This window comes from Acanthochromis polyacanthus, chromosome 13 (genome assembly GCF_021347895.1).
Source record: "Acanthochromis polyacanthus isolate Apoly-LR-REF ecotype Palm Island chromosome 13, KAUST_Apoly_ChrSc, whole genome shotgun sequence".
Lineage (NCBI taxonomy): Eukaryota > Metazoa > Chordata > Actinopteri > Pomacentridae > Acanthochromis > Acanthochromis polyacanthus.
This window is the reverse complement of record NC_067125.1, coordinates 27,752,090-27,775,679: the sequence shown is the minus strand read 5'-3', so window position 1 is coordinate 27,775,679 and position 23,590 is coordinate 27,752,090. Positions and strand designations below refer to the sequence as shown.

The following is a 23,590-nucleotide window of genomic DNA, read 5'->3' as shown; positions in this document are numbered from 1 at the left end:
GCTCTTAGGTTGATTTAAGGTGTTATTCCGTGTGGTGAGTGTATGTGATAAACTAAAGGCTGAGCTCTATAATACATCTATGATACCAGCATTAATTTAGTGATGCTGGCTCAGATGAACTATCAGCTCTGCAGCTACAGTCCTCTGAACACAAACACACCTTCCCGGGATCGAGTTTTTGTTTTGAACCATTAATCACGGCACATTTTCATTGTCCAAAAATAACCCTGTCAGCTCCATCACCCAACCAGAATGAGAGACTTCAAAGGAAAGCTACAATCTCTCTGAGCCTGCATTGTTTTCCTTCTCCTTTTATATGCAGCGATGCGGGCTGTTGTAAGCTTGTAGTGTAAATCTGGGGCTTTGTTGTAGTAATGTAATTTAATTACACGCCGATATCTACAGCGTTTCCAATATAGACAGATCCTTCAAACTGAAAACCAAAATATTTCAGACAAGCATGGTTACACCACATGACAATTCCAAATATTTGCTTATACTACAGTCATTATTCACAATTCCCTACATAAAACATTATGATCACACACAAATGAATAAATAACTGTGATGATCGTGTAACATTAGCTGCTGTCACGGTCTCAATGGAACAGTCGGCTCTCAAAGAAAACCAACAACAGGCAAATTGTTATGGTCAGACAGACGACCGGGTCGGAGGCAAAGAGAGACAAACCAACAACTGGTGACATATTTTGGGGATGTGATGGAACACGTCTGACATGTAGCAGCTTCAGCTCGACATTTACAGGACTTAAAGGCCCTGCTGTTAATGTCTTGGTGCAAGACACCATAGGGCACCTTCAGAGTCTATTGTGCAGCAAGTTGGAGCTTGCTGTTTTTCTTACTGAAGATTACGGCTCCACCTGTGTGTCTGAGATTACTGACACAGTCGATGAGACATCTGAAGTGCATAAAAAGTTCGTTGATAGTAGTTTTTTCTCGTGATGAGTCAGTGATGGTGCAGTGTTGCTTAACATTCATTTATGCATCATCAAGGCAAAGCATTGTTTTAGCAAAACGTAGTATATTCTTCTCCATTTTTGATGATTTTTAGTCTTTAAATGTGCACACAAATCAACTGATTGCAATTAACAGTTAAAACATAATAGTGACATTCTATTGACATTTACTATTTTTTGATTTTTCAAAGTTATTATGCAAAAAATATAATTAAAATCATACAGGAAGAATTACTGAACAGAGCAAAAATCTGTAGACTCTCCTTCCTTCCTTTACATGAGTTGACACCAAACTTTCTACTCACTCTGTGATCGGCACTTTCCTCACGTGCAGCACAAAATGACACTTTCATTTTTATAAAAGAGAGTGTTTAATTTACCTGTGAACAGCAGTTTGTAAAAGATGGTAACAAAAACATTTTTTTAACACATGGAGCTATGGAGTTGAACAATTAACTGAGAAATATTATTTTTAACCTTCATTTATAATTCGCTTTAATGTATGCACAAATTGCTTCACATATGACATTAGCACTCCCAACTCATCCATTAGCAAATGGGGTTTACAAGCAGAAGGAAGAGAGCACTTCTGTAAGATAAATTAAGGTAATTTGGTTAGAAGTGACACTCCACTAGAAGCATGGAGGACATTTGATGGTCATCAAATCTAGCTATTATAATCCTCCAGTCATATCCAAGTCATCGTGTTATCTACTGTGTCAACAGCAAGAATTACTACTCTGCCGGTGTGATAATGTCATTTCCTCCGTCTTATCTCCCATGCTTTCAGTTTAATTGAGCCTGCAGTATTACTCTGCTTTAAATGTAGATTTCTAATACCATTAGCTTTCTTTCATTTCCAGCTAAATGGACAGGACAATTAAATATAGAGCACTCTAAGCTTTGGAGATTATACTCAAATATTTAGAATTGAATGTTCCTTTTCTGGATTTCTATACCCTTAGTAGTTGATTTGATGGATTTCTGAAAGCTCGTGGTACCTGAATCCTGCCCGTGTGCAGCGTTTGGATGTCTCAGAACAGCGTGCTCAGAATTACACTTCGGAATGAGAGGAAATGTATAATCAGTGTTCACTGTCAAAGAATTAACAGTGGCGTGCCGCTAATGGCAGTTAGCACACATTCCTGTATATCTAAGACAATACAGAACACAGACAAAAGGGCAATCAGCATCACGATTTAAAACACTCCAAGATTTCAGATCCGTTTTGAATATTAATTTCAAATAGACTAATTCAGATATTTATACTTGAAGGAGGCCAACTTATTTAAGACTCAATGGATTACTTTCAAACTGGCATTGTGCCGAATGCCCTCAGCAACAGCCTCTCTCAACAGGATTAAATCCATATGAGCGAGCACAGTGTGATGCTTGAAAGGATGCAATAGCGCTAAGCAATTTCATTACCAGATAGGGGGAGGAATGTCAATGTGCTGTATTTCCCTTGCTCCTGCTTTTACCAGTCTAAACATCAAGCCGATCAAAAGTGTTACTCTGAGGTTAATTTGCAGGGACGGATCAAAATGCCACCAAGGCCACATCAGATTGAACAGTGCAAAGTGTACCTATTGAAATTTGACTGTGTCAAAAAGTCTGCCTAGCACTGGAATGAATGTGAATATCTGCTGTGAATAGTTTGTGTAGACATTTAATCGTCTCTGCATCATTCATCTGTTGATCCAGTGAAGGAGATTACACCTTCAATTCACATAATTTCCAACACATGATGTATTCTGTCTGACCATTTGCTCTTTACAGAAGAGAAGAATTAGAAATAACATTTTCCAGTTCAGCTCTAGTGAACATTTTCAACAAAAATATTCGGTTCATTAAACAAACACAGTATTTATACAGTATTGTGTTACAGACCTACCGGAATGGCTTCAAGCGCATATACTGTGAGTCGGATATGTCGCATTCATTCATTGGGATGTGTTGTTTTGTTCTTATATGCCAGCGGTTCATAGTCACTATCGTATTTAACTGTGAATTGTTCCGTTTCAGTGATGACAGTATGTTAGTCTATAACTGCGCAGTAAATAATTTTTATAGGCTTTCTGCCCGTTCCATTTTGACAGTGTCCTCACAATAAAAAGCCAACTTAATACACCTAAAGCTGCACTATTTTTTCCACCGCAAATCAACTGAATCTCCTGGAATATGAATACACACACACACACACACACACACACACGCATGCATGCATACACGCCGGTCTCGACATTTTTTTTTTCCAGGTTTGAAGAGGCGTCATAAAAGCTTGCTCGGTCACCGCGCTGCACTATCATTCAAATGAAAAAGCATATTTTTGTTTGTTGTTTAGCAGTTTCACCCTCACATAGACTAGGCAAGCAAACATGGCTCCAGGCAGAGAGGAGAGTTCTGGGGAAAAAACAAAAAACAAAACAGGCAACTGGGCTTTGACAAGTAGGTGTTTTATCATTCTGCGCTTGCCAGTTAAAATCTGCACACTGTGACAATTTAGCAAAACCCTCTGACAGAAACAGGTCAGAAATATACTGACATTTTAACATCTGAACAGAAAAAAAAGTCTGATTATGTTTGCATGAGGCACGTCTCTTCTGATTCCAGTCTATTCAAATATGCATCCAGTTTAGTGTAAATATATTTATGATATGATTAACAGAAGCAACCATATCGTCAAGCAGCTTTGGGCCAGTATTGATTTGTTTTACTGTTGGTTTCGACAAGGAGATTGAGCACACAAAATTGAAGAAATGAGGAGTCAAAAAGTGACAAAACACCAACACTGAATGTCAAAAGACATAAAGCTAGAACTTCTAAAAGTTTAACAAACTATTGACCTCAGATCAGAACAAAAACATAAATAAGTTTACGTCTGTTTGTTTAATCATGAATATCCCCACAACATCCCCCTGAAGAGGTCTTGAGATGATAAATAACACTAAATTAACTAATCATACTGACTGTGGCCTGTATTCTTAGTGATTACTTTTTCCCCATCAGGTTCTCACCTAAGTTCAGCGCTCATGTGTGAAAGATCCACTAAAGCCTCCGAGGCTGAAACGCGGTCGATCTGAATGTACAATCGTGTCAGTTTATTAAGTGTAAAATCCAGCAGTGAGACGTCAACAAGTGCAGCTGAGGAATGTTAATAAGTGCCACTGGTACAGCTAGAGTGGGATAATATTCAGTACGTGAAGAAGACCGTGCGAGTGCCAGACATCTGCACTTCTTTGTCTCGAGTCGTATTACAGCCAGTAATAGCCGGCAGCGTGGAATAAAAATATCAGCAACACTCAGACCAGTAACCACAGTGACAGCAGCGGCAACCAAAAGGAATTAGCCTAACTCATTAAAGTAGGTGTAAGTAAAGCCCCCAAAACCTAATTAATGTGTTTAATGCATAATAAACAATATTGCCCTCATCATCAAGACAGAATAAAACCTCCTATTTCATGCTGACGGTGTGATATGACCTTTATTGAAAGAGGGAGTGCAGAAGCTGGGGTGTTTCTGTCACTTCTGTCTTCAGATTCTTTTACAGGGTAAACGTGTGTGTGTGTGTGTGTGTGTGTGTGTGTGTGTGTGTGTGTGTGCATGTGTGTGGCGCAGGGGGTAACAATCTCATTGCAGAGCTAATTCTTTATCTGGCACAGCACCGGCACCTGCAGCAAGCTGGAAAGTCGTCCTCCCCTAACTTTTATGAGCTATGAAATAAAAACAAACCTTGTGCAGACAGAGTCGCACAACAGCATGAGAGTAGATGTGACACATTTGCCCTACACTTTTCCTTTTTTTTCTCTCTCAGAGAGTAAGCTGTTAAGAAAGGGTACGAGGAAGCTGCTGCAATGGACACAGTGGCTGGTTTGTGGTTCCTGTGGGGATTTTGTTTTGCTTGTTTAAGTACAGTCTGGCTGCCTGGGAGATGCTGTAATGCTTCTTGATGCCACAGTTTGAGGCTTCTGTAGTCACTGTTAATGTATGTTTATCCCTAGGTATTAAAGTTTCCCCAAGTACGGAGCATTTTAGTAATCAAAGAATGAAAAAATGTGTAAAATTTCACACAGAAATTGAGAACAAAGCCATGAACTGATCATAATTCAAAATTCAAACCTGATTTCCCATCTCAGAATCAGAATATCTTAAAAGGATCACATGATTTCAGACTCTTGAAACACAATCTGCTGTAATGTTTCTTAATGCCACTGTTTGAAGCTTCTGTAATTGCTATTTATGTATGTTTATCCCTGTGTCAAAGTTTCTGCAATTAAGACAGCACTTTGGTAATTAAAGAATGACAGAAAATATACATTCTCACACAGAAATCATTAAAAACCCAAAAAGCCAAAAATTAGGATTTTTGACGGGATTTTCCTGAACTGATCATAACAAAAAATTCAAACCTGATTTTACATCTCTGAATCTAAAAAAACCTGAAAGGATCACATCATTATAGACTCCTGTAGTACAATCTGAAGCTTCTGTAGTTGCTGTTTATGTATATTTATCCCTACATATTAAATTTTCTCCAAAATACACAGCATTTTATTAATAGCAGAGCCACACTGTATGCATTTTCACAAAGAAATTATCTATAAAGAAGCCAAAAATTGTGACTTTTGGGGGGATTTTCATGAACTGATTCTATCTAAAAATGAAAACCTGATTTTTCATCTCAAAAACAGAAAATCTGGAAGGATCACATCAGTTAGACTCTTGAAGTACAAACTGCTGTAATGTTTCTTGATGCCACATTTTGAAGTTTTTGTAGTTACTGTTTATGTATGTTTATCCCCATGTGTTAATGTTTCTGCAAATACAGAGCATTTTTGTAATCAAAGAACAACAAAATGTGTAGACTTTCACATAGAAATGATTAAAAAATAAGCCAAAAAATTATGATTGTTGGGGAATGAACGGATCATAACTTAAAATTCACACCTGATTTTCATCTCAGGATCAGAAATTCTAAAAAAAAATTGCCTAAATACACAATATTAGACTCTTATACTACAATCTGCTGTAAAGTCTGTTGATGCCACAGTTTGAGGATTTCTGTAGTTGCTTTTTATGTATGTTTTCCCCCAGGTATTAAAGTTTGCGCAAATACAGAGCTACTACAGAGTACACCTTTATCCACAGAAATTGTGAAAAAAAAACAACAGATTTTTCCATGTTATCAGGAAATTTGGAAGGACCACATGATTTCAGACTTTAAATCTTGATGACACCGTATTAATCCTCTTGTTGTGCATGTCAACAACTTAAAGCCATCAGTACATTTATGCTGCGTAGTGGTGGTAGTAATGTCTTCTATTATTCTGAAAAGATAAGCATAACGCTTTGAATATGAACCGAGAATGGGGACATAACAGCAGGCTCATTCAGAAATAGTATTATTGATTACTCATTGTACCTGTGTGTCAAAACTGGAAGCTTTGCAGTGAGTCAGGTTGTCTGAGAGTTCCAGACTATGTGGAACCTGTGCAGAAATACAACCATCCACACACTGAAACACAACATTTACAACACCAACCCAACTACTGTCAATAAAATGGATCCTAAAAAATGAAAAAAAAAAAAGAAGCTCGCTGTCAGGAAGTTAGTAAAGCCGGCAGTGAGTGAGCAGGATAATTTGTCTGCTGAAATAACACAGATAGTTAAGTGCCATATTTTATGCTTTAATTAATGTATGCCTGGTGAACCCTCAGGATGATATATTGGAACATAAAAACTCTCACCATGGAGAGGTATTTCAGCACGACCGGCTCGGTGTCTCCTTAGCACAGACTAGCGACAGCAAATACGTTATGTCAGTAAACGGCTTTTCTGGCGACTGTCTAAATGCCTGCTTTGCTCTTTCCAACAAACAGCTGTCTCCAGGCCGCGAGAAAACGCTTTCCATCAGATGAATCGGTGACCTTGCCTTACTGAAGCGACACACAACGAGCAGCATGCATAAAGATAACGAGGAAAGGAGTCACCGCAGTGCGTTACGAACAGCTTCTAAAACAGCGACATTCATCAGCGCCGCCGAGGTTCTTTCTCTTGGGTCGTCTCAGTCAGCAAATGATCTGAAGACACACCTATAATGCTCCGATATCAATCACTATTCTTGTTTTGTTGACACACAAGATAGTTCTTTTGGCTCTTTTAAGTGAGTCTCTGTTGTGAAAAGTGTAACTTTCACATGATTTAAAAACAGAATTGTAAACAAAATAGAGATGTAATGACTTAAATCTCATTACATTGAACAAAAACACCCTTTACTTCCTCATATATACATGAATTATGTATTGTAAAACTGAATTTCAGTTAAAATCTTGCATGTCACCTGAGATTCAAGTAAAGTACTACAACAACAGTGGTATAGTGATATATGTACATGTAAGAAGTCCCTGGATGAATTTGATATTTTGACTTTCAGTACATAAAAGATTGAGGTGAGTAATGATATACACAGCGGTATGTTGGCTCAGGCTGAGGTTTACTTTAGCTGTGGGGCGGACAGCACAAAGGTTAGATAATGTTCATTCCAAATACTTTTCAGACTTTCATTAAACAGGCTACTATGGATGTGGCAGAAGAACAATGAGTGCCTTTATTTCACAGTGTTGTTTCAGGGTCAACGGGACATTCCTCAGTTCACAGGCCAGCACACAAGCTACCCACAGAGCAGAGTCACTGTACTGTTAAATCCTGAGAAAACAGCAGCAGCATACGCCTCGCCACAGACACAGACACACTATATAGCATTTTGGTTTCAGTTTTGTGGCGAGAGAGACAAATTATGTGTAATTGTACGCATTTAAAGAAAACCTAAACCAAAGGAAGCCTCTCAATGTGGGAAATGCATGCAACACAGAGCAGAAAGTCAGCACTGCAGGAACTGTGAGGGGTTTTGTTGAAAAGGAGAATGTATCTTGTGCTTATTACTGAGAGAAAAATCCAAATGGTACAACAGAATATTGCTACTCTGCCTGAGAGCAGAATGATCCTCTGAAGGAACTTGTCATTCTTTCCCAGTCAGTTTTTCAAATTAAAAACTAAAATGAGGGAACATTTGACCCGAAACAGTGACTTTATGTCATTCATATTTATTACATGATTGCATTTATTACATTATCCTTTCACTGACAGTGCACAAAGCCCATGTCAAATCATTTTTGGATTTGAAATACTGACCAGCTCAGCGTTCTTTACAAAATCAGCTTCAACCTGCCCTCAGAAGGCAAATTCTCACTAAAATTAACCAAAATTCATGCTCCCACTTGTTTATCTATGTTTTTACCCAAAAAGTTGCATTTTAAAGATAGAAATAATTGTAATTTAATTGTTCACAACTCTCAAATGAGTTAGAATGGGAGAATATAAATACGCTACACCTGATTTTTTTTTTTGGCTTCCTTTCTGAAACAGCATCAACAACAACAGGAAAACTCAATCTGTTTTCCATTGCAGCCATAAAAGGCTGCCTCCCAGGGGGATATGATCATCACTCCAAAAGCCACAACATCAGGGCACTGCCCTTCCACTCCTAAATGCCATCCACGCTCAGCAGTGCTGAACCTTCTCAAACCATGCAGAACTTGAACCACTTTCTCTCTTTTTATGCAGCTGAAAGGGTTATCAACTGGGGAGTTATAGTAGAAATCTTTTGAAAAAGATCAAATTTGGAAAGTTTTCATGTGGAATAACACACTTGGGTAGCTGGCAAGCCAATCACAAAGTGCAAATCAAAAAGATTTTAGGCCTGGCCAGCTGCCAAGCCAACAGACAATAAATTGCTTCATGCTTGACAAAGCCTGCAGAAATTGGGCTACTAGACAGACTCTCTCCCAAGCAGCAGAGGCACCTTCGATATACAGTATGCTAGTTAACACCAGCAACACACAAAGGGCATGCAGGTTTCCTCTCCACTGGATTTGAAATGTCTGGCAACCAGCGTCTCTTATCAGTCTGCGTCCATCTACTTGTATCTTGCAGACTCAGTCCAGATGTGAAATGGGAGGACTCTAGGTTTTATTTCAGGGATTGCTTCTGAAAGTTTACACCCACTCAGTCTCAGCCCGACATGTTTCTTTTTATCAACGTGTGGCACCAACCACCACATCTGTCTGCCATAATCTATCAGGAGCAACAAACCTTCAAAACGGGAACACCATCTGGCAGTGATTGTGGCTTAAATATGGCAGATAGTCAAGTCTCCGCTGGTACATCTCACAATATTTTATGTTTCAAGGACGGTGCACTTTCCTTGTTAGGAGGGATTTTATACATTTGGTGAACATGTGTTGGTTTGAGATGCACTAATTAAGTTCTGGAGACCAACTGCTGTCAAATTACAGAAAGACTGGGATGAAACGTTCTGGTCATCTGCGCTTTTCTCACTTTTTCATCCGACCAGATGCATACACTGTGACACACTGGATCTGGAAAACATTGAGGGAATTTTCACTTTGTGCTCTCTCATGTCACGGTGAAAGGTATATCATAAAGCATTTAGCGCAAAATGCTCTGACGTAAAGGCTTTTCACCTTTCATAACCTGTTAACAGATAATATTTGATAGACGGCTGAACTTGTAGCACCTCTCTCCGACAGTCACACATCTGTCAATAACTGGATCATTTCTGAACTAACAAGTTGAGGGATTTCTCATGTGCAAAAATCAAAAGGAGATACTTTAGAAAGACTATACTGAGAATACAACCCCCAAAGTTGGCTTAGGACAACAAAAGTGGGCTGTGATCAAGGAAACAAAATTGAATGTAAATGCGATTTTCAATTATCTAATTGTATGATAATTTAAAAAAAAACATCTGTGAACTTCAGAATCTTCACATTTTTGACCTATGACCGAGCATCTATCTGCATGTCTGCATTATGGGTGAAGAACTGCCAGAGAAAACCAAAAATCTGATTTTGAGACTTCGCAAAGACGGATACAGAAAGACCAGTGACTGAGTAAATCAGTTGAAAAAAAGTTGCAGCAGCAATGGAGGTATAGAACAATCTATAATACCACTAATCAGGTGTGCTGTGGCACAAGACATTCACAGTATACTTCTGAAAAACAGATTGGCAAGTGCTTTAGACTTTGTACAGGGCGTATCAATGGAACAACTCACAGTGAGAAGCACATTTAATAGCGTGGACCTCCTTAGACAGCATTCAAGAAAACTACTTACTACTTACTACTAAACTGCAAGAATAAACTTTGTTGAAATGCACATTTTATGGTCAGATGACACCAAAATAAATGTGTTCGGCTCAGATGGGTTCCAGCACATTTGGTGGGAATCTGGCTAGGACTATCACAGTGAATGCACAGTCCCAACAGTGAATGCATAATATCAACAGTGAATTTATAGTCCCAACAATGAATGCACAGTCCAAACCGTGAAACACGAAGACGGAAGCATGATGACATGGAGCTGCGTAACTCCAAAAGTTGTTGGGGAGATGACATTTATAGATGGCACCATGAATGCTTGCGGATATTGCAGAATACTGGCTGACAATATGACTCCCAGGCTGCAGTAGCTTGGCAGAGGAGGAATACTGTAGCATGATAGTGATCAAGCACAGTACCAAAATCACACAAGAGTTTCTAAAGAAGGAAAAAAAAAGGGAAAAATGTGATTTGGCCAAGTATGCTGCCTCACTTGAATCCAATAGCAAGCCCTCCAGCAGAGAGCATCAGAAAAAAATGTCTCTGAATAACGCCAGAACATCTCTCCTGAACTTTGGTGTCCTCCATGTCGAGGAAGACGGAATCTTTTAATAGAAATTTGAAAGTTGGAACTACGAAGTATTGCAAAAATATCAAATTTGAACTTCCAAGGAAACAAAATGACTTTTGTTGTGTCAAGTCCCTACTGTGGAGCCTTTATTTTTAACACGGCAAACCTAAACTGTTCGTTTTTAAATCATTTCTACACTGTATTTTGCCTGCTGTCATTCTTGATTTTTCTATATTTGCAGCTCACTTAAAGATACACATCTGAGGTTTGTAAATGTCATAATATATTACACTGTCAAAAATCAGCATAAACAGCAGGGGAAAAAATGTATTTCTCTGTACAACAAACTGTGTTCACTTTCAAAAAAATAAATGCAAGACAGTAAACAAACAACATAAATGCCTTCTTAGAAGTTTCTTGTTTTTTTTCTTTTGGTTTGTTTTTCCCCCTCAAATTCTCTGTTGAGTCTCGGCTTGATTTTATTTTTTTACAAAAGCTAATGAATACGTGGATCTGATAACAGTGCAGCGGCTCAGTGTTTGCAAAAAACTCGAAGTCATGAAATGAAAAGTCCGTTTTGTATTCTTTTATTCCTAATGGAGCCTAAATAATTAGTTTGTTGCCTTCAGCGTGTCTTTTCTAGCAAAAACAATGAATTATTTATCAGCTGTATAAAAATACACCAGTTATAAATCTGATAGCACCAAATGGGCTGTTATCCACGTCTGCGTGTTTGAAAGGAGATTTCACTCCTGCTTGGTACAACAGTGATTTAAAGTCCCTCTGCGCTGAGAAATGTGTTTTAGTTGTTACTTCTCTTGGATGTTTGACCTTCATTGTACAGAATGACGCTAATGGTCCAGCTGGCTGTTTTCAAATCTAAAGTGGAAAGTTTTTCTTTGCGTTTATCCTGCAAAAGGACATGATAAAAGAGAAATGTGACATGTTTTTTCATCAGAGTATTTCAAACCCTCCTGAACTGTCACTGATCACAATGACTGGCGCCATTTCAGCTTTGACACTTCACTGTATGATGAAATTATTGCATCATTCCCCTAGAAAAAGAGAAACTATTCTTTTTGGGGGAAAAAAAATGACATTGCTGGATGTCACTGAAACAGCTGTTTGTCGTAATTCTTCGGTATTTGAAAATTATAGGGTGTGTAGAATATAGTCAGGAAGGTTACTGTCTGCTTGGATTCACTGATATTATTTGCAATCAGCAGCACATAATAGAACCGTGAGGGAACATGCAGAATATTTTTAGAATATGAACTGAGTAAATGGTTCATTTTAGAATTGGCAAGGTGTCGTTCAATCTGGAGTCATATGAAGCCTGTAGTTCCAAAATATGACATCTGTATTAAGGCGTTACATAATGTTAATTAAATCTAAAAACAACAGGAAGCCATTGCAGTCTTTTAAAGCCGTTTGCACCAATTAATATTAATATCAAATATGGGTTGATAAATTCCAAAACAACAGGAGCAACAACCGTGATTAAAAAAAACACATACATGCCTTACATATTTCAGCAAACTTTTTCTTATCTGTATTATGGTTCTGTAAAAATAATGAAGTTTTGTTCAATTACCAAGCTGTGTCTAATGTCCATTTTTACTTAAACCAATGGCAAAGCTGCACTGTACCACTGGAAGCCTAAATTGCAACTGTGGCAATAACGAAACTAAAGTTTTATATGCATATACTGCAAAAATGACCTTTTACTAATTACTTTTACTAGTTCTCAATTCATGCCAGCGTGTCGCGCTGCTGTTCTAGCTGTGAAAGAGAGAGACAGTTTCTGGAAAGTGAGACCTCCAAATATGCTCGGTGGCTGGCAGCCTGCCTCATAATCACTGAACTTGTTACAACCAGCCTGTTTCTGTAAAAAATGAGCTTCAAAACGAGCACAGTACCTGCTGTAGCTTATTAAGCAGTGTCAATCACAGTTCCACATCCAGAAGTCATGCGAGTCATTTGCAATTTACAGTTCATTTATAAGAGCAGAAGAGGGGAGGGGGAAAAAAAAGGCCGCTTTCAGCTCAAAGCAAGCACCATCCAAGTATAAACTTCTTGGAAAACTGTATCAAAAGTCACTTTTCATATCAAAGGGACTCAAAAAAAATACTAAGTTTACATATGACATTAGTTACATCGCCGGCACTTGTATCCCAAGAGGTTTGAAATCTGTACAAGGAGAAAATAAGTTTTTCTTCCCGCATCACCAACATTCAAATCAGCTCGAAGTGCAGAGATCAGAGGCGTGCTTCTCGCATATTCCTGAGATCTGATGAGACAGAGTGCCAGGTGAAGTGAAAAGAGATGATGCAAGGAGGTGCTTTTCAAGCAAGCACAGAGTGATGACGGGGAGTATGTGTGCTATGAATAGGTTTTTACTTATTAACCATATCACAGATGAATGAAGTAAAGCATTCTATAGATCCTGTGGCTATAGCTGCTTTGATTTATTTACTGTATTTCCATTACTTCGCAATCATGCATTTTGTTGTTGTCTTGCAGCTTCCTCCCACTCAGCTGTGATTTAATTTCTCTTATCCAGTTCGACCTGTCTCTGCTTGTCATCTCGGCTCGTTCCTTGCTACCTTTGAAACGAGATGATTTTAAAAACATAGAAATAAATAAATAAACCCGCTAATGCCTGCATTAATATGTAACCGTCTTCTTTCTTTGTATCTCTTGTTTTAGGCATATAAATGCTGCAAACACGTGACGCTGTAAAACACTGATGCATGTTCGTGTCACACAGATTTCCAACGTTGCCTTCCGATTTTCCTGCATGACGTGCACTCAAAAAAACATTACTACAACAACAAAGCCACATGCCAAAACATTGTTGGAGGCACAAATCAAGAGAGATGAGGAACTTCCATAATTTGCAGCAACTAAGACATCACAGTAACAAAGTCTCAGGTATCTACATGCACTACCGGTTAAAAGCTTTAGAACACCCCAATTTTTCCATTTTTTTTTATTGTTAATTATGCATGTTAATGTCTCATTGTACTCTGAAATGAAAGCATAGAACAAATAAACAAGTGAAGTTAAAAAAAAATCAATTTAGAAAGCAAAATGTATTCTAAAGTTTTGACTCATCAAAATAACCACCGTTGGCAGATATAGCAGCTGAACACACTCGTGGCATTCTTTCCACAATGTAAATCAAATATTCTTCCAAAAGTTCTTCCCAACTCTGCTGCAGAAGTTCCCATCAAAGTGTGGAACTTGTAGGTTGCTTTGCTTTCACTCTTCTGTCCAGTTCATCCCAAACCAGCTCCATGGAGTTTAAGTGTGGAGACTGTGCTGCAGCTCACCATCTTATTCTTTTTTCCTAAGGTAGTTCTGCCATAGCTTGGACTTACGTTTTGGGTCACTGTCTTGCTGCAGGATGAAGCCCTGACTGACTAGGAACATACCAGAGGGTACTACATGGTGCTGCAGAATGCTGTGGTAGATGTTTTGGTTTAGGGTTCCTCTCACTCTGTACAAGTCACCGAGCCTGGATCCAGCAGAACAGCCCCAGACCATCACGCTTCCTCCTCCATGTTAGACAGTTGATGTCACACTGAGGAACCATCCTTTCGCCTGCTCGATAGCGTACAAAAATGCTGCGTGATGAACCAGAGATTTCAAATTTTGATTCATCAGTCCATAATTCCCTCTTCCAGTGTTCAGTAGTCCATTGGAGGTGTTTCATGGCTCAAGCAAGCCTCTTTTTCTTATTCTGACGTCTTAGCAGTGACTTTCTTGCTCCAGCTCGACCAGTCAAACCTGCAACTCCAAGTCTTCTCCTCACAGTTGAAACTGAGACTTGTTTACTACAACCAGTATTAAGCTGTGCTTGAAGCTGTTGTCCTATGAGCTGCCTATCATCAAGCTGTTGTCTCTCAGAAACTTGTCTTCTGATCCTGTTGTGACTTAAGGACTTCCAGTCCTCTTCCTGTCAGAGTTTCCCCCAGTTTGAGTGCCTTTTAATGGTGAAGAAAACTGTACTCACTGATACTTTGACATTTCTCTGTAGGAAAGACCTACATTTTTAAGTGTTATGATGGTCTGTCTCTATTCTATTGTTGATTGCCCTTTCCTCACCATTTTTATAGCAACACACTACTTTCTCAGTACAATACTATTCAAATAATGCTCTGGAGGGTATGGTGCCACGGTGTGTTCTAACACTACTTTTATGAAGACAGAGGGGGTTGTAAGTAATCAAGAAAAGTTGGGACAGCTGTGGGATTTGGTAGCACCAATTTTCAAGGCTTGACCAACCTCCATTGCTACAGAACAGCTTTAAGTTGTCCTTTCTGTATAATCTGAAATCTACTTTATTTTTCAGTTTTGGGTAACCTTATTTTTTTTGTTAACCTCTGGCAGTTCACCACTTACCTTTGAAGCTATTCACTGGACTTGAAATCTTTGAATTTCAACAAAAAACTGGAAAAATTGGGGCATTCTAAAATTTTTGACCAGTACTAAATACTGTTTGTGTCTTGTAAAGAAGCTTTAATGCCTGTCTCGGGTTGTCCAGGAGTTTCAGGCTACCCAGTTCCATGAGGTAATTTTTGCTGTATTTCAATCTATGTGCTTTGCACATAAATGCAAAGATCAATTTAAGTTTGTCACAAATGGTGCTGCATGCACATAAAGAAGCAATTCTGAGTAATCATGGTGTTTGTATTTTAAATTCTTAATGTGTGTTGGTTAGAAATTCTAAAAAAAAGAATGAAGTGAAACAAATTATTTAAAATTTTTTAGCCATGCTAAACACGAATGTTGTCTTTCCAAGCTCTTCATCATTCGCTAAAATATCTTGATATTAGTGGTGGAGGCAGACACGTTTGTTACAGGAAATGCTTCATCTCCAGCAAATAAATAATTTACAATGATCAGAGCTTTTAGAGAAAAAAAAACACACTCTCCACGGGTGATATGAATTTATAAATGGTGCCTTTATGCTTGTTAAATGATTAGGATGACACAATATTCCATAAAGCTACATAGCCTGCACAGAGGTGACCCACATCTTCAAAGGGCAACTCTTTTCATCATAAAAATTTATCTGCACTTTGAATGTCATGAGGGAAATGCTCATATCAAGAAGTCACATCATTTCACAGCAACTGTATGACATGCCTGTGTTTTAGCAGCTAGTTTTGTAGGAGCTACTCTGTACAACACATAGTACAGAATAGGTGTATATCCATTCAGGCCGGATACACTGTGAAATCTTTAGCAGTTTAATCACAATACCGGCACATTAATCACCTTAAACCTCAGAGTGTCTGTCCTTAAAGTCACATTTAAACTTCAAACTACATACTGTCAGTATCAAATATCCACCTCCGGACAAAAAAAGTTTCTGGAAAATTTTTTTAGTCTGCTCCTCTGTGGAATCTCAATGAAAATGTCTCAGGTTGTTACAAAACGTAGGACAGGCAACCTGCAGCTGATCTCATTTGCATATCAGACTTGGTAAATCGCACACACAGCTTAAGTATGTGGACTAAGATAATCTCTGCCTTGAGACATTTCTCAGTAGTTACCACCTTCTAAGACGTCTACTTTTGCTAATTAAATGCTGAGTGCACGCTCTGGCTTCTTTCTGCATGAACAGTGCAACTTAGTGCAAGTTGTTGAAGTGAACTTGAAGTGAAGTGCAAAAGTTATTTTTTTCAAATTTTCAAAAATGTGATGTCGTTTTAAAGCTTTACCCACAGGCACTTTTTTCACAGAGGTGAAAATATTTAAGAATTGCAGTGAAATAAGAAAGGAAAAGGAAATAAGGAAAACCTTAACACAATGTACAAGTATATCGATGAAGCACAAAGCACTCCGTGTTCTACTCTATTGTACCTCTTCCACACTGTTACTCTGAAACATTTTGTGGAGTTTGAGGCTAAATCTAAACTCAATGTATTTGAATAGAGTGCCAATTTCTTTCTGAATAAGGTGAGCGGTAGAATATAAACATTCTGTCGACAGTTCTGTTTGGTCTGGAGAAAGAAAAATGGAAAAAATGAAAGGCAAGAATCTTTAAGATTGGATGTCTCTCCATTTAATACAAATATGACAGCAAAAATCAGTTGCTATTGGTTACCCTAAAGTGTTCTTACTTCTTTGTTCTGTTGTATTTACACCATCTCTTCTTGTCTTTTTGTACATATGAGATGGGGGAGGTGTGCTCGTTTCTCACATTGGTTGGGACATATGCCTTCCATCCCCCACCTTCATTGCCCTTGCCCTTTACGTCATGCCTGGTTTGTCTGGAGACATTCAGCATAGTTGGAGGCTTGTTTTCCGACCTTTAAAGGAGCCAACTGGAGCCATAACTGCCACTTTTTGTACGACACGGAAAAAAAAAAACGTCTGCCGACTTAAAATTATCTGAACTCAAAAATCCATCACAGAAAACATGAAGCCTTTAACTGCTTCTGCCAAAGTTTCTCTGTTCTGCTGCTGTTTCACTGAGATTACGCTCAGCATTTTCATATTGTTTGACACTGTTTATTATGCTATGCTCTCTTTGCTGTCAATCATCTGAAACACACAGGAAGAAATCTGCTACGAAAAAGCTCTCCAAAGTCTATTAGTTTCTGAGTTCACTCATTGCCCCTGTCCTCACAAATCAAGGTTGCAAAGTTGTACAATTAGTTTCCGTGATCTTCTGGACAACAGCATACAACAGAGTTGAAAAGACTGACAGTATGAATTAGAATTCATTTTGCTATGGAGGAACAAATTGTCATAATTACATGTTTATTTTTGTAAATTGCAGCTGAAGAATTATTAGTGTTCAGGCTAAAACCTAATGGCATCCATCACTGTAACCACAACCATAATTTACTTTACGTTAGTTTGTCATTATCTGGATTGACGGCAATACATTTTAAAGATGTAATCAGAGTTTAAACATTAGCAAAGCAAAGAAATAAGAGGTATGTTATGTTTTTATTTTTCACTCACTGTTTAATTAGTTTTAAGGTTAAAATAATCCTCAAATCTGCAACAACTATAAACTGTATATAAAACCTGCCTTCTTTCTCCTATCCACTAGGGGGTGACACCTCTGGTTGCATAAAGTAGTCTAATTGTATAGAAATCAATGAGAAAACGACCTTACTTCTCATTTGCTTTATTGCTTTGGTAAACATTTTCCTAACGAGTTTCTGGTCTCAACTGCTGGTTTCAAGTCTTCTGCGATGCAGCATGAAATTAATTTTCTAAATTATTGTCCTATTCAGAGCAAAGTAAACCATCGAGCAGGATGGTGGTTACTTTATAAGTGGCAAGTCACTACTGTACGGACATCCTTAGTGTTCTCAAGTTCTCATTCAAATCCACCCCTCTCCAGTTTCCAAAAAAACAAGACGGTGACAGCTAAAATACCACATTCAAGGCTCACAAACCAATGAATGACATCACAGCAGCTACATCCATCTTTAATGACTTTCTTCTCCATTTTCATGGTCGTGATGGAAAAGTTCAGCCCCTATTAAAAGCAGTAACAGTGAAAACACCACCGCCTTTCTGACATGTTGCGAGATTTGACATGCACTTATTCAAATTACAAGCGGTCCTTTATGTAAACATGGGTTGCTTTAAACCCCTAAAAATAGAGAAATGTAAACTAGATCATGTGCAATATGTTCTTCTGTGTTGCTATGTAGTTTTGGTGTTTTATACCAATCTGTAATTAGTGACTTTAATCAAGGGACACAATAGAAAAAAAACTAACAATTTCTTTTGCAAGCTTGCTTTAAACTGCATACTCACCAGGCGTCTTCTCTCTTCTTCAACAGTGTTCAACAGCTGGGAGAACTCTTTGAATGACTGAGCTGAAACACAAAGAGCGATCACCATATTAAAGGTGAAATACTGGCTGTTTGGTCAATAAAAGCAACAACATGTACGCCACAATCATCCACAATATGTTCCCCATTGATCAAGTACACACAGTGAACCACTATGTTGCTTCATTCAGATGATAAAAAAAGATATTTAAAAAAAACAACAACAATTCAGTGGCACAGTGGTCGTTAGACATCAGATGTTCCTGGCACCCCACAAGCTCTGTAGCATGGTGCTAAAATGTTTACAGTATTTGCACCGCGGCTTCAGACCTTTCAGTGAAGCACATTTTACAACCTAATAAAAGCATGCAGCTGTCCAATTTAAAACCAAGACTAGCAGTAAAAAACAATACTTCAATTGAATGGAACCCACTGATTGCTTCCCGTTATTTTCTTCCCCTGCTAGGCTCTACAATTTACAGTCACAGTGTCGGGGAGACTGATGCGGTGGAGATATGCTCACGCCATCTGGGCTATACTTCAGCAGCCTATATTACATTCTGCAGCGCCAGATGAATTCAGCATACCATATATTGAACCTTATTTGCCAGAGAACTGTGCCTTGATAGCTTCACAGCTTCATTAAATAGAGGGCCAGATACAATGTGGCCCCCGTTGGTCAGCCCCTGTGTCACCCTGTGTCCAGTCATTTAGCAGCGGTCGAGCTGCTCTGCTTGCCAAAACAGTAACATCATTATCGTCGCTGACAGCCTGGCATGGGAACCCATGCATCATCTTAGACACTGTGGTCCATTTACACACCAAAGCTTTTAAAGACCAGGGAGCAATGATTTTGTGCCAGTGATATTGCAGGCAGCCTGGCCTCCTATTAACGCTACCAGCTCCTTTATCAACAGTGCAAACCTCTCGGGGGGTAAAGGGCACAGCTGGAACTGCTGATGGGACAAGATTAGACTCCGAAGAAAGGAAATGGGAGTCAAAGTGAGGTTATAGCTTGCATATCAGTCACTGGTAAATGGAAGGAAGGCAATGGCCCTGATGAATCACTGAATGAAATCAAATTTAGTGCCTCAACAATGAACGAATAAGGACAATAAGTGTACAGGAAAATAAAGACATTTCCTGTATGTGTACATTCTTCTATGCGTGTTATAATGAGTTGTATGCTTATGATTTTTAATTCCACGGGCTAAAATGCTGCCTTACTGCTTGGTATTTAACTCTTCTGGTCTAGACTCATGTTCGTCTGACTTGTTCCACCCCTACAAGGCTCTGAGCTGTTCTCAGAGACTGAAGGATTGACCTTCTGAGAGAGGGGCCTGTAACTTTTCTAAAAATTTAAATTTCTATAGCCACATCAATCTTTGGGCCCCATTGATTCCTACATAACTGGCGTGGAATGTGAATGTCACTGCAGGAAGTCACAGAGTGGAATCAATAAAAGGTCAGGTGAACCCGTCTGGCAGCACATACAGGATCCTGATGTTATGGGGGGGAAGTTGGGAGCATCAAAGTGAACTACACCAATACTGCATCAAGATCATGGCTGGCATTCACGCAAGGGTCTGGCTATGTCAGTCAGAAAGCTCAGTTTCATTGATGACTAGATTGATTTCAACAGGTTGTTTCATTTTTTCCCCTCAAACAGTAATCATGGCCTTTTCTCCCCGAGACAGTGAGCAAACACAGCGGAAGAATGTGAGGAAGGAGCACTCGAAGTCAGTGCTTACAAAATAGTGGTTCGATTACTAAGCCAGAACTGTGGATGCTAGGAAATTTTGCACACTGTTAAACAGCTTCATATGTTGATCTTAATTTAATACTCCTCTGATGAATTTTGCCAGTCACGATCAAAAAAAGAGAGTCTATTAATCGGTTGCCAACAGATGGCACAGAATTGCCATTTGAACCGTTTCTATTATGCCGGTGGCTTGCATTGCAAATACAGAGACAGTTCAGCTACAGGTGGGCAGCTGAAATATCCATTGTTCAATCTGAGATCAACACATCCTTGACTGAAGGCCAAGGAAGGGGAGCATTGCCTCCAATTAAACTGTGCTTTATTCTAATGAGGCTTGGATTTGGGTGCAGATTTTTCCAATAAGCATAATTGGTCTCCTGCACTCGAGGCCATCATGCAGTCACTGCAGCTTTGTGAGAAAAAAAGGGAGAAAAAAAAGGACTATTCATTTAGCATTCAGATGAACATTACAGTCTCATGTAGAGGAGGTCGATATCCCGTCTAGCCCTCACAGATGGACAGTAATTCAGCAGTCTACAGCTCCACGGAGTGAAGGACTCAAGCTGGGGATAATGAGCAGCACAAAAAAAAAAAAAGAAAAAAAAGGAGGCTGGGGAGGCCAGACTGGGAGTCCAGCCCATTAGAGCCAACGAGGCCCTCTGCACAGCTGCGTTCATATTCCTGTTGGAGGCTAGAAGGTTTGCACCTCCATTAATCTCTGACACTGATCACAATTAGTCCCTTTGATCGCTTACAGGCCAGAAAAGATACAGGGAAAGCATCATAAGCAAATCAATAGCATTAATTATACATGCATAGCAGACAACTGTAAGATCCATACTTAAAGTCAGATCCCATTCTACGAGTTTGTAGGGTATGCTGAATTTCTCTGCTGCGTTTTCCCTTCTTTATTAGCTACTTTCACTGACGGAAAATTGCCTAAATATAATTGCACATGTTGGTAACTTCATCCTCACCCAGAGGACATTAGCTGTCATCGCACATGTAGGAAACAGTCGATTGTTTTCCCTCAAGAATCTCTACAGAAATGTCAGAGAAGGTTCTGATTCAAGTAAGGAAGGAGATAAAAGACTAGAGAGAGATACATGGCCTCCTGGGCCTTGTTAATGTGAACTTACCAATGTTCACCTCATCATCCGTCTCTGCGTCACCTAAGCACTCAAACTGGAACTCCTGCAGGGACTGGGAGAACTTTTGGACAGCAGCAGAAAGATCTGGAAAAAAAAATCAGAGGGTCTGAGCATCAGATAAAGCATTGCACAAATGAATCAGACATTTTCTCAGTTTTACATATGTGCAGAAGGCAGCAAATTTAATGTAGCCTACTTGGCCTGTGCAGACACTTATTATAAGCTGCTTTAACACCACAGGAGCCTAATAACCTGGAACCTTAAGCCTGAATTTTATGAAAACTTGTAAGCAAAAGTAGTTGGTTCTGCTTCAGTTTCTCGCTGGATTTCACAAACTAGAAGGTGTCTCGTGTAAGTCATTGGACAAAATGAGCTGTACTCCGTTCCTCATTAAGAAAACAAGAAACGCTCACACAGAAGTGAAACTGGGGTCACTGCTAGATTGTACAGAACCAAAAGCAGAACCCGTGACACTTGGTACAAGCTCAGTCAGAGGTCACAAAATTCCCACATTGGAAAAGGCCTGTAGGAGAATTCTGTGTGACTGAAAAGTCACAGTGTTATACTAGTATGTCAGCACAGCATTTACATGACAACACAACTCTTCAACCGCTGACAAGTTGGTAAAAAGGTGACTAGAAAGACAACATAGAAAATCCAAGCACAGCATTATATCCTTTAAGTGTAGTTCATCATATTTATTGATTTGTATTCACTGGTAAACATGCAGTTTCTCCCTTTGGGAATAAAGCAGTGTTTTTAGTGGATAACTCAGCAGTTCCATTGTTAAGTTTGCTATTAAGCACAACTGTAGCAACAACATAACAGAACTCTGAAAGACTGGCGCTTTGACACCTTTAGAAGGCAGAAGAGCAAAAGAATGCACTTTTTTGATCTGCTGACTGTCCGACTCCATGCCCACTGACATTCATACAATAAGAGCTGTGTGAGTGGCTGTGATATCAGCTATATTTACTTTATCACTCAACCATAGATCATAATACTCGGATCTGTCCAGAAAAATTAAGCCCAGATGAGCTGCTGTGTCAAAAATGATAAAGAACACATAGAATATAAATTCTACTCTTGGACACTCGTTGCTAGATATAAATCTGTGGTGTTTACGGCATTCCAAGAGATTAATTGCAATAAAATGTCTTATATTTTTAAGAGTGACATTTGACAGAATACTTTTTGCATTCCACAAGTTTCCAGCTGAGTAAATGTGAGCCTTGGCTGGTATGTTAGTGGAAAAAAGGCATCTCTGTGATCTTTGAAACGATTCGACGATTGCCTCTAAATGAATTTAACCAACTCAAGTTTACCAACACAGCAATGTGATATTGTAGTCGCGTGTTGCGTCTATTTCAACTTTGTTCAAGCGATTTGTTTGTCCATTTGCCTGCCCTCTACAGCACAAATGAGCCTCAGTAACAACCGCTGTGGAGTAGATGTCAGCTAAAGGTGCACGTCAGTCAAAACACATTTCCAAAGCTCCGAATGTGGAAGCCAGGAACAAATCACTGTATCAAACTCTGCTGTCATCCTACTGTTTAGAGCCACAGGCAGCAGAGTCTGTCTGAGTAACACAAAGATCCAAGGAAGTCACGGCTGACTTTTCTTTAAAAGTTTTCTTCATGTACACAGTCTGGTACCTTTGACTTGAGCCACAGTTGGCTCATTGTTTGTGGCGATGAGTCAAGCAGACTGTGACATGTCCACTCAAGAATTGCTTTAACAACCTGTTATCTAATACTCTCAGCATTGTCATCATTTCCTGGATGATTGCTGCCTAATATAAAAATACAAAAACTCCCACTTTATTTCTTTTATCCATGAAACAGCCAAAGGAAAAAAAACACCAACCAACAAAATAGATTCTCATACATCAAACATCTCACCGTAACCTATAACTATTGGTATTAACCTTTTCTCCAGCTTAAAAACCTCAGTGATAAAATGTGTTTAATTGCTAGTAGTCATTTTTTACTTATTAAAAGTGCTTTAATTTGGACATTTTCCAAAAGTTCAAGTGAAGTATAAAAAAAAAACAACAACTTACTTTTTCTTCCCCAATTAGGCAACATCAAGGCGTAACTTGTGAACTCAGCAGCTGATTTTTAGGGTTTCAGTTTTTT

General features: G+C 38.9%; 1 protein-coding gene across 1 annotated transcript in view; it reads right to left on the bottom strand.

Annotated features, from left to right (window-relative positions):
- LOC110947757 (rho GTPase-activating protein 42) overlaps positions 1–23,590 on the bottom strand; it is a 65,286-nt gene that overhangs the window by 23,942 nt on the left and 17,754 nt on the right. Inside the window, 2 exon segments of the mRNA XM_022189063.2 lie at positions 18,523–18,584; positions 21,441–21,536. Of these exon segments, the coding sequence (XP_022044755.2) occupies positions 18,523–18,584; positions 21,441–21,536 (158 nt within the window).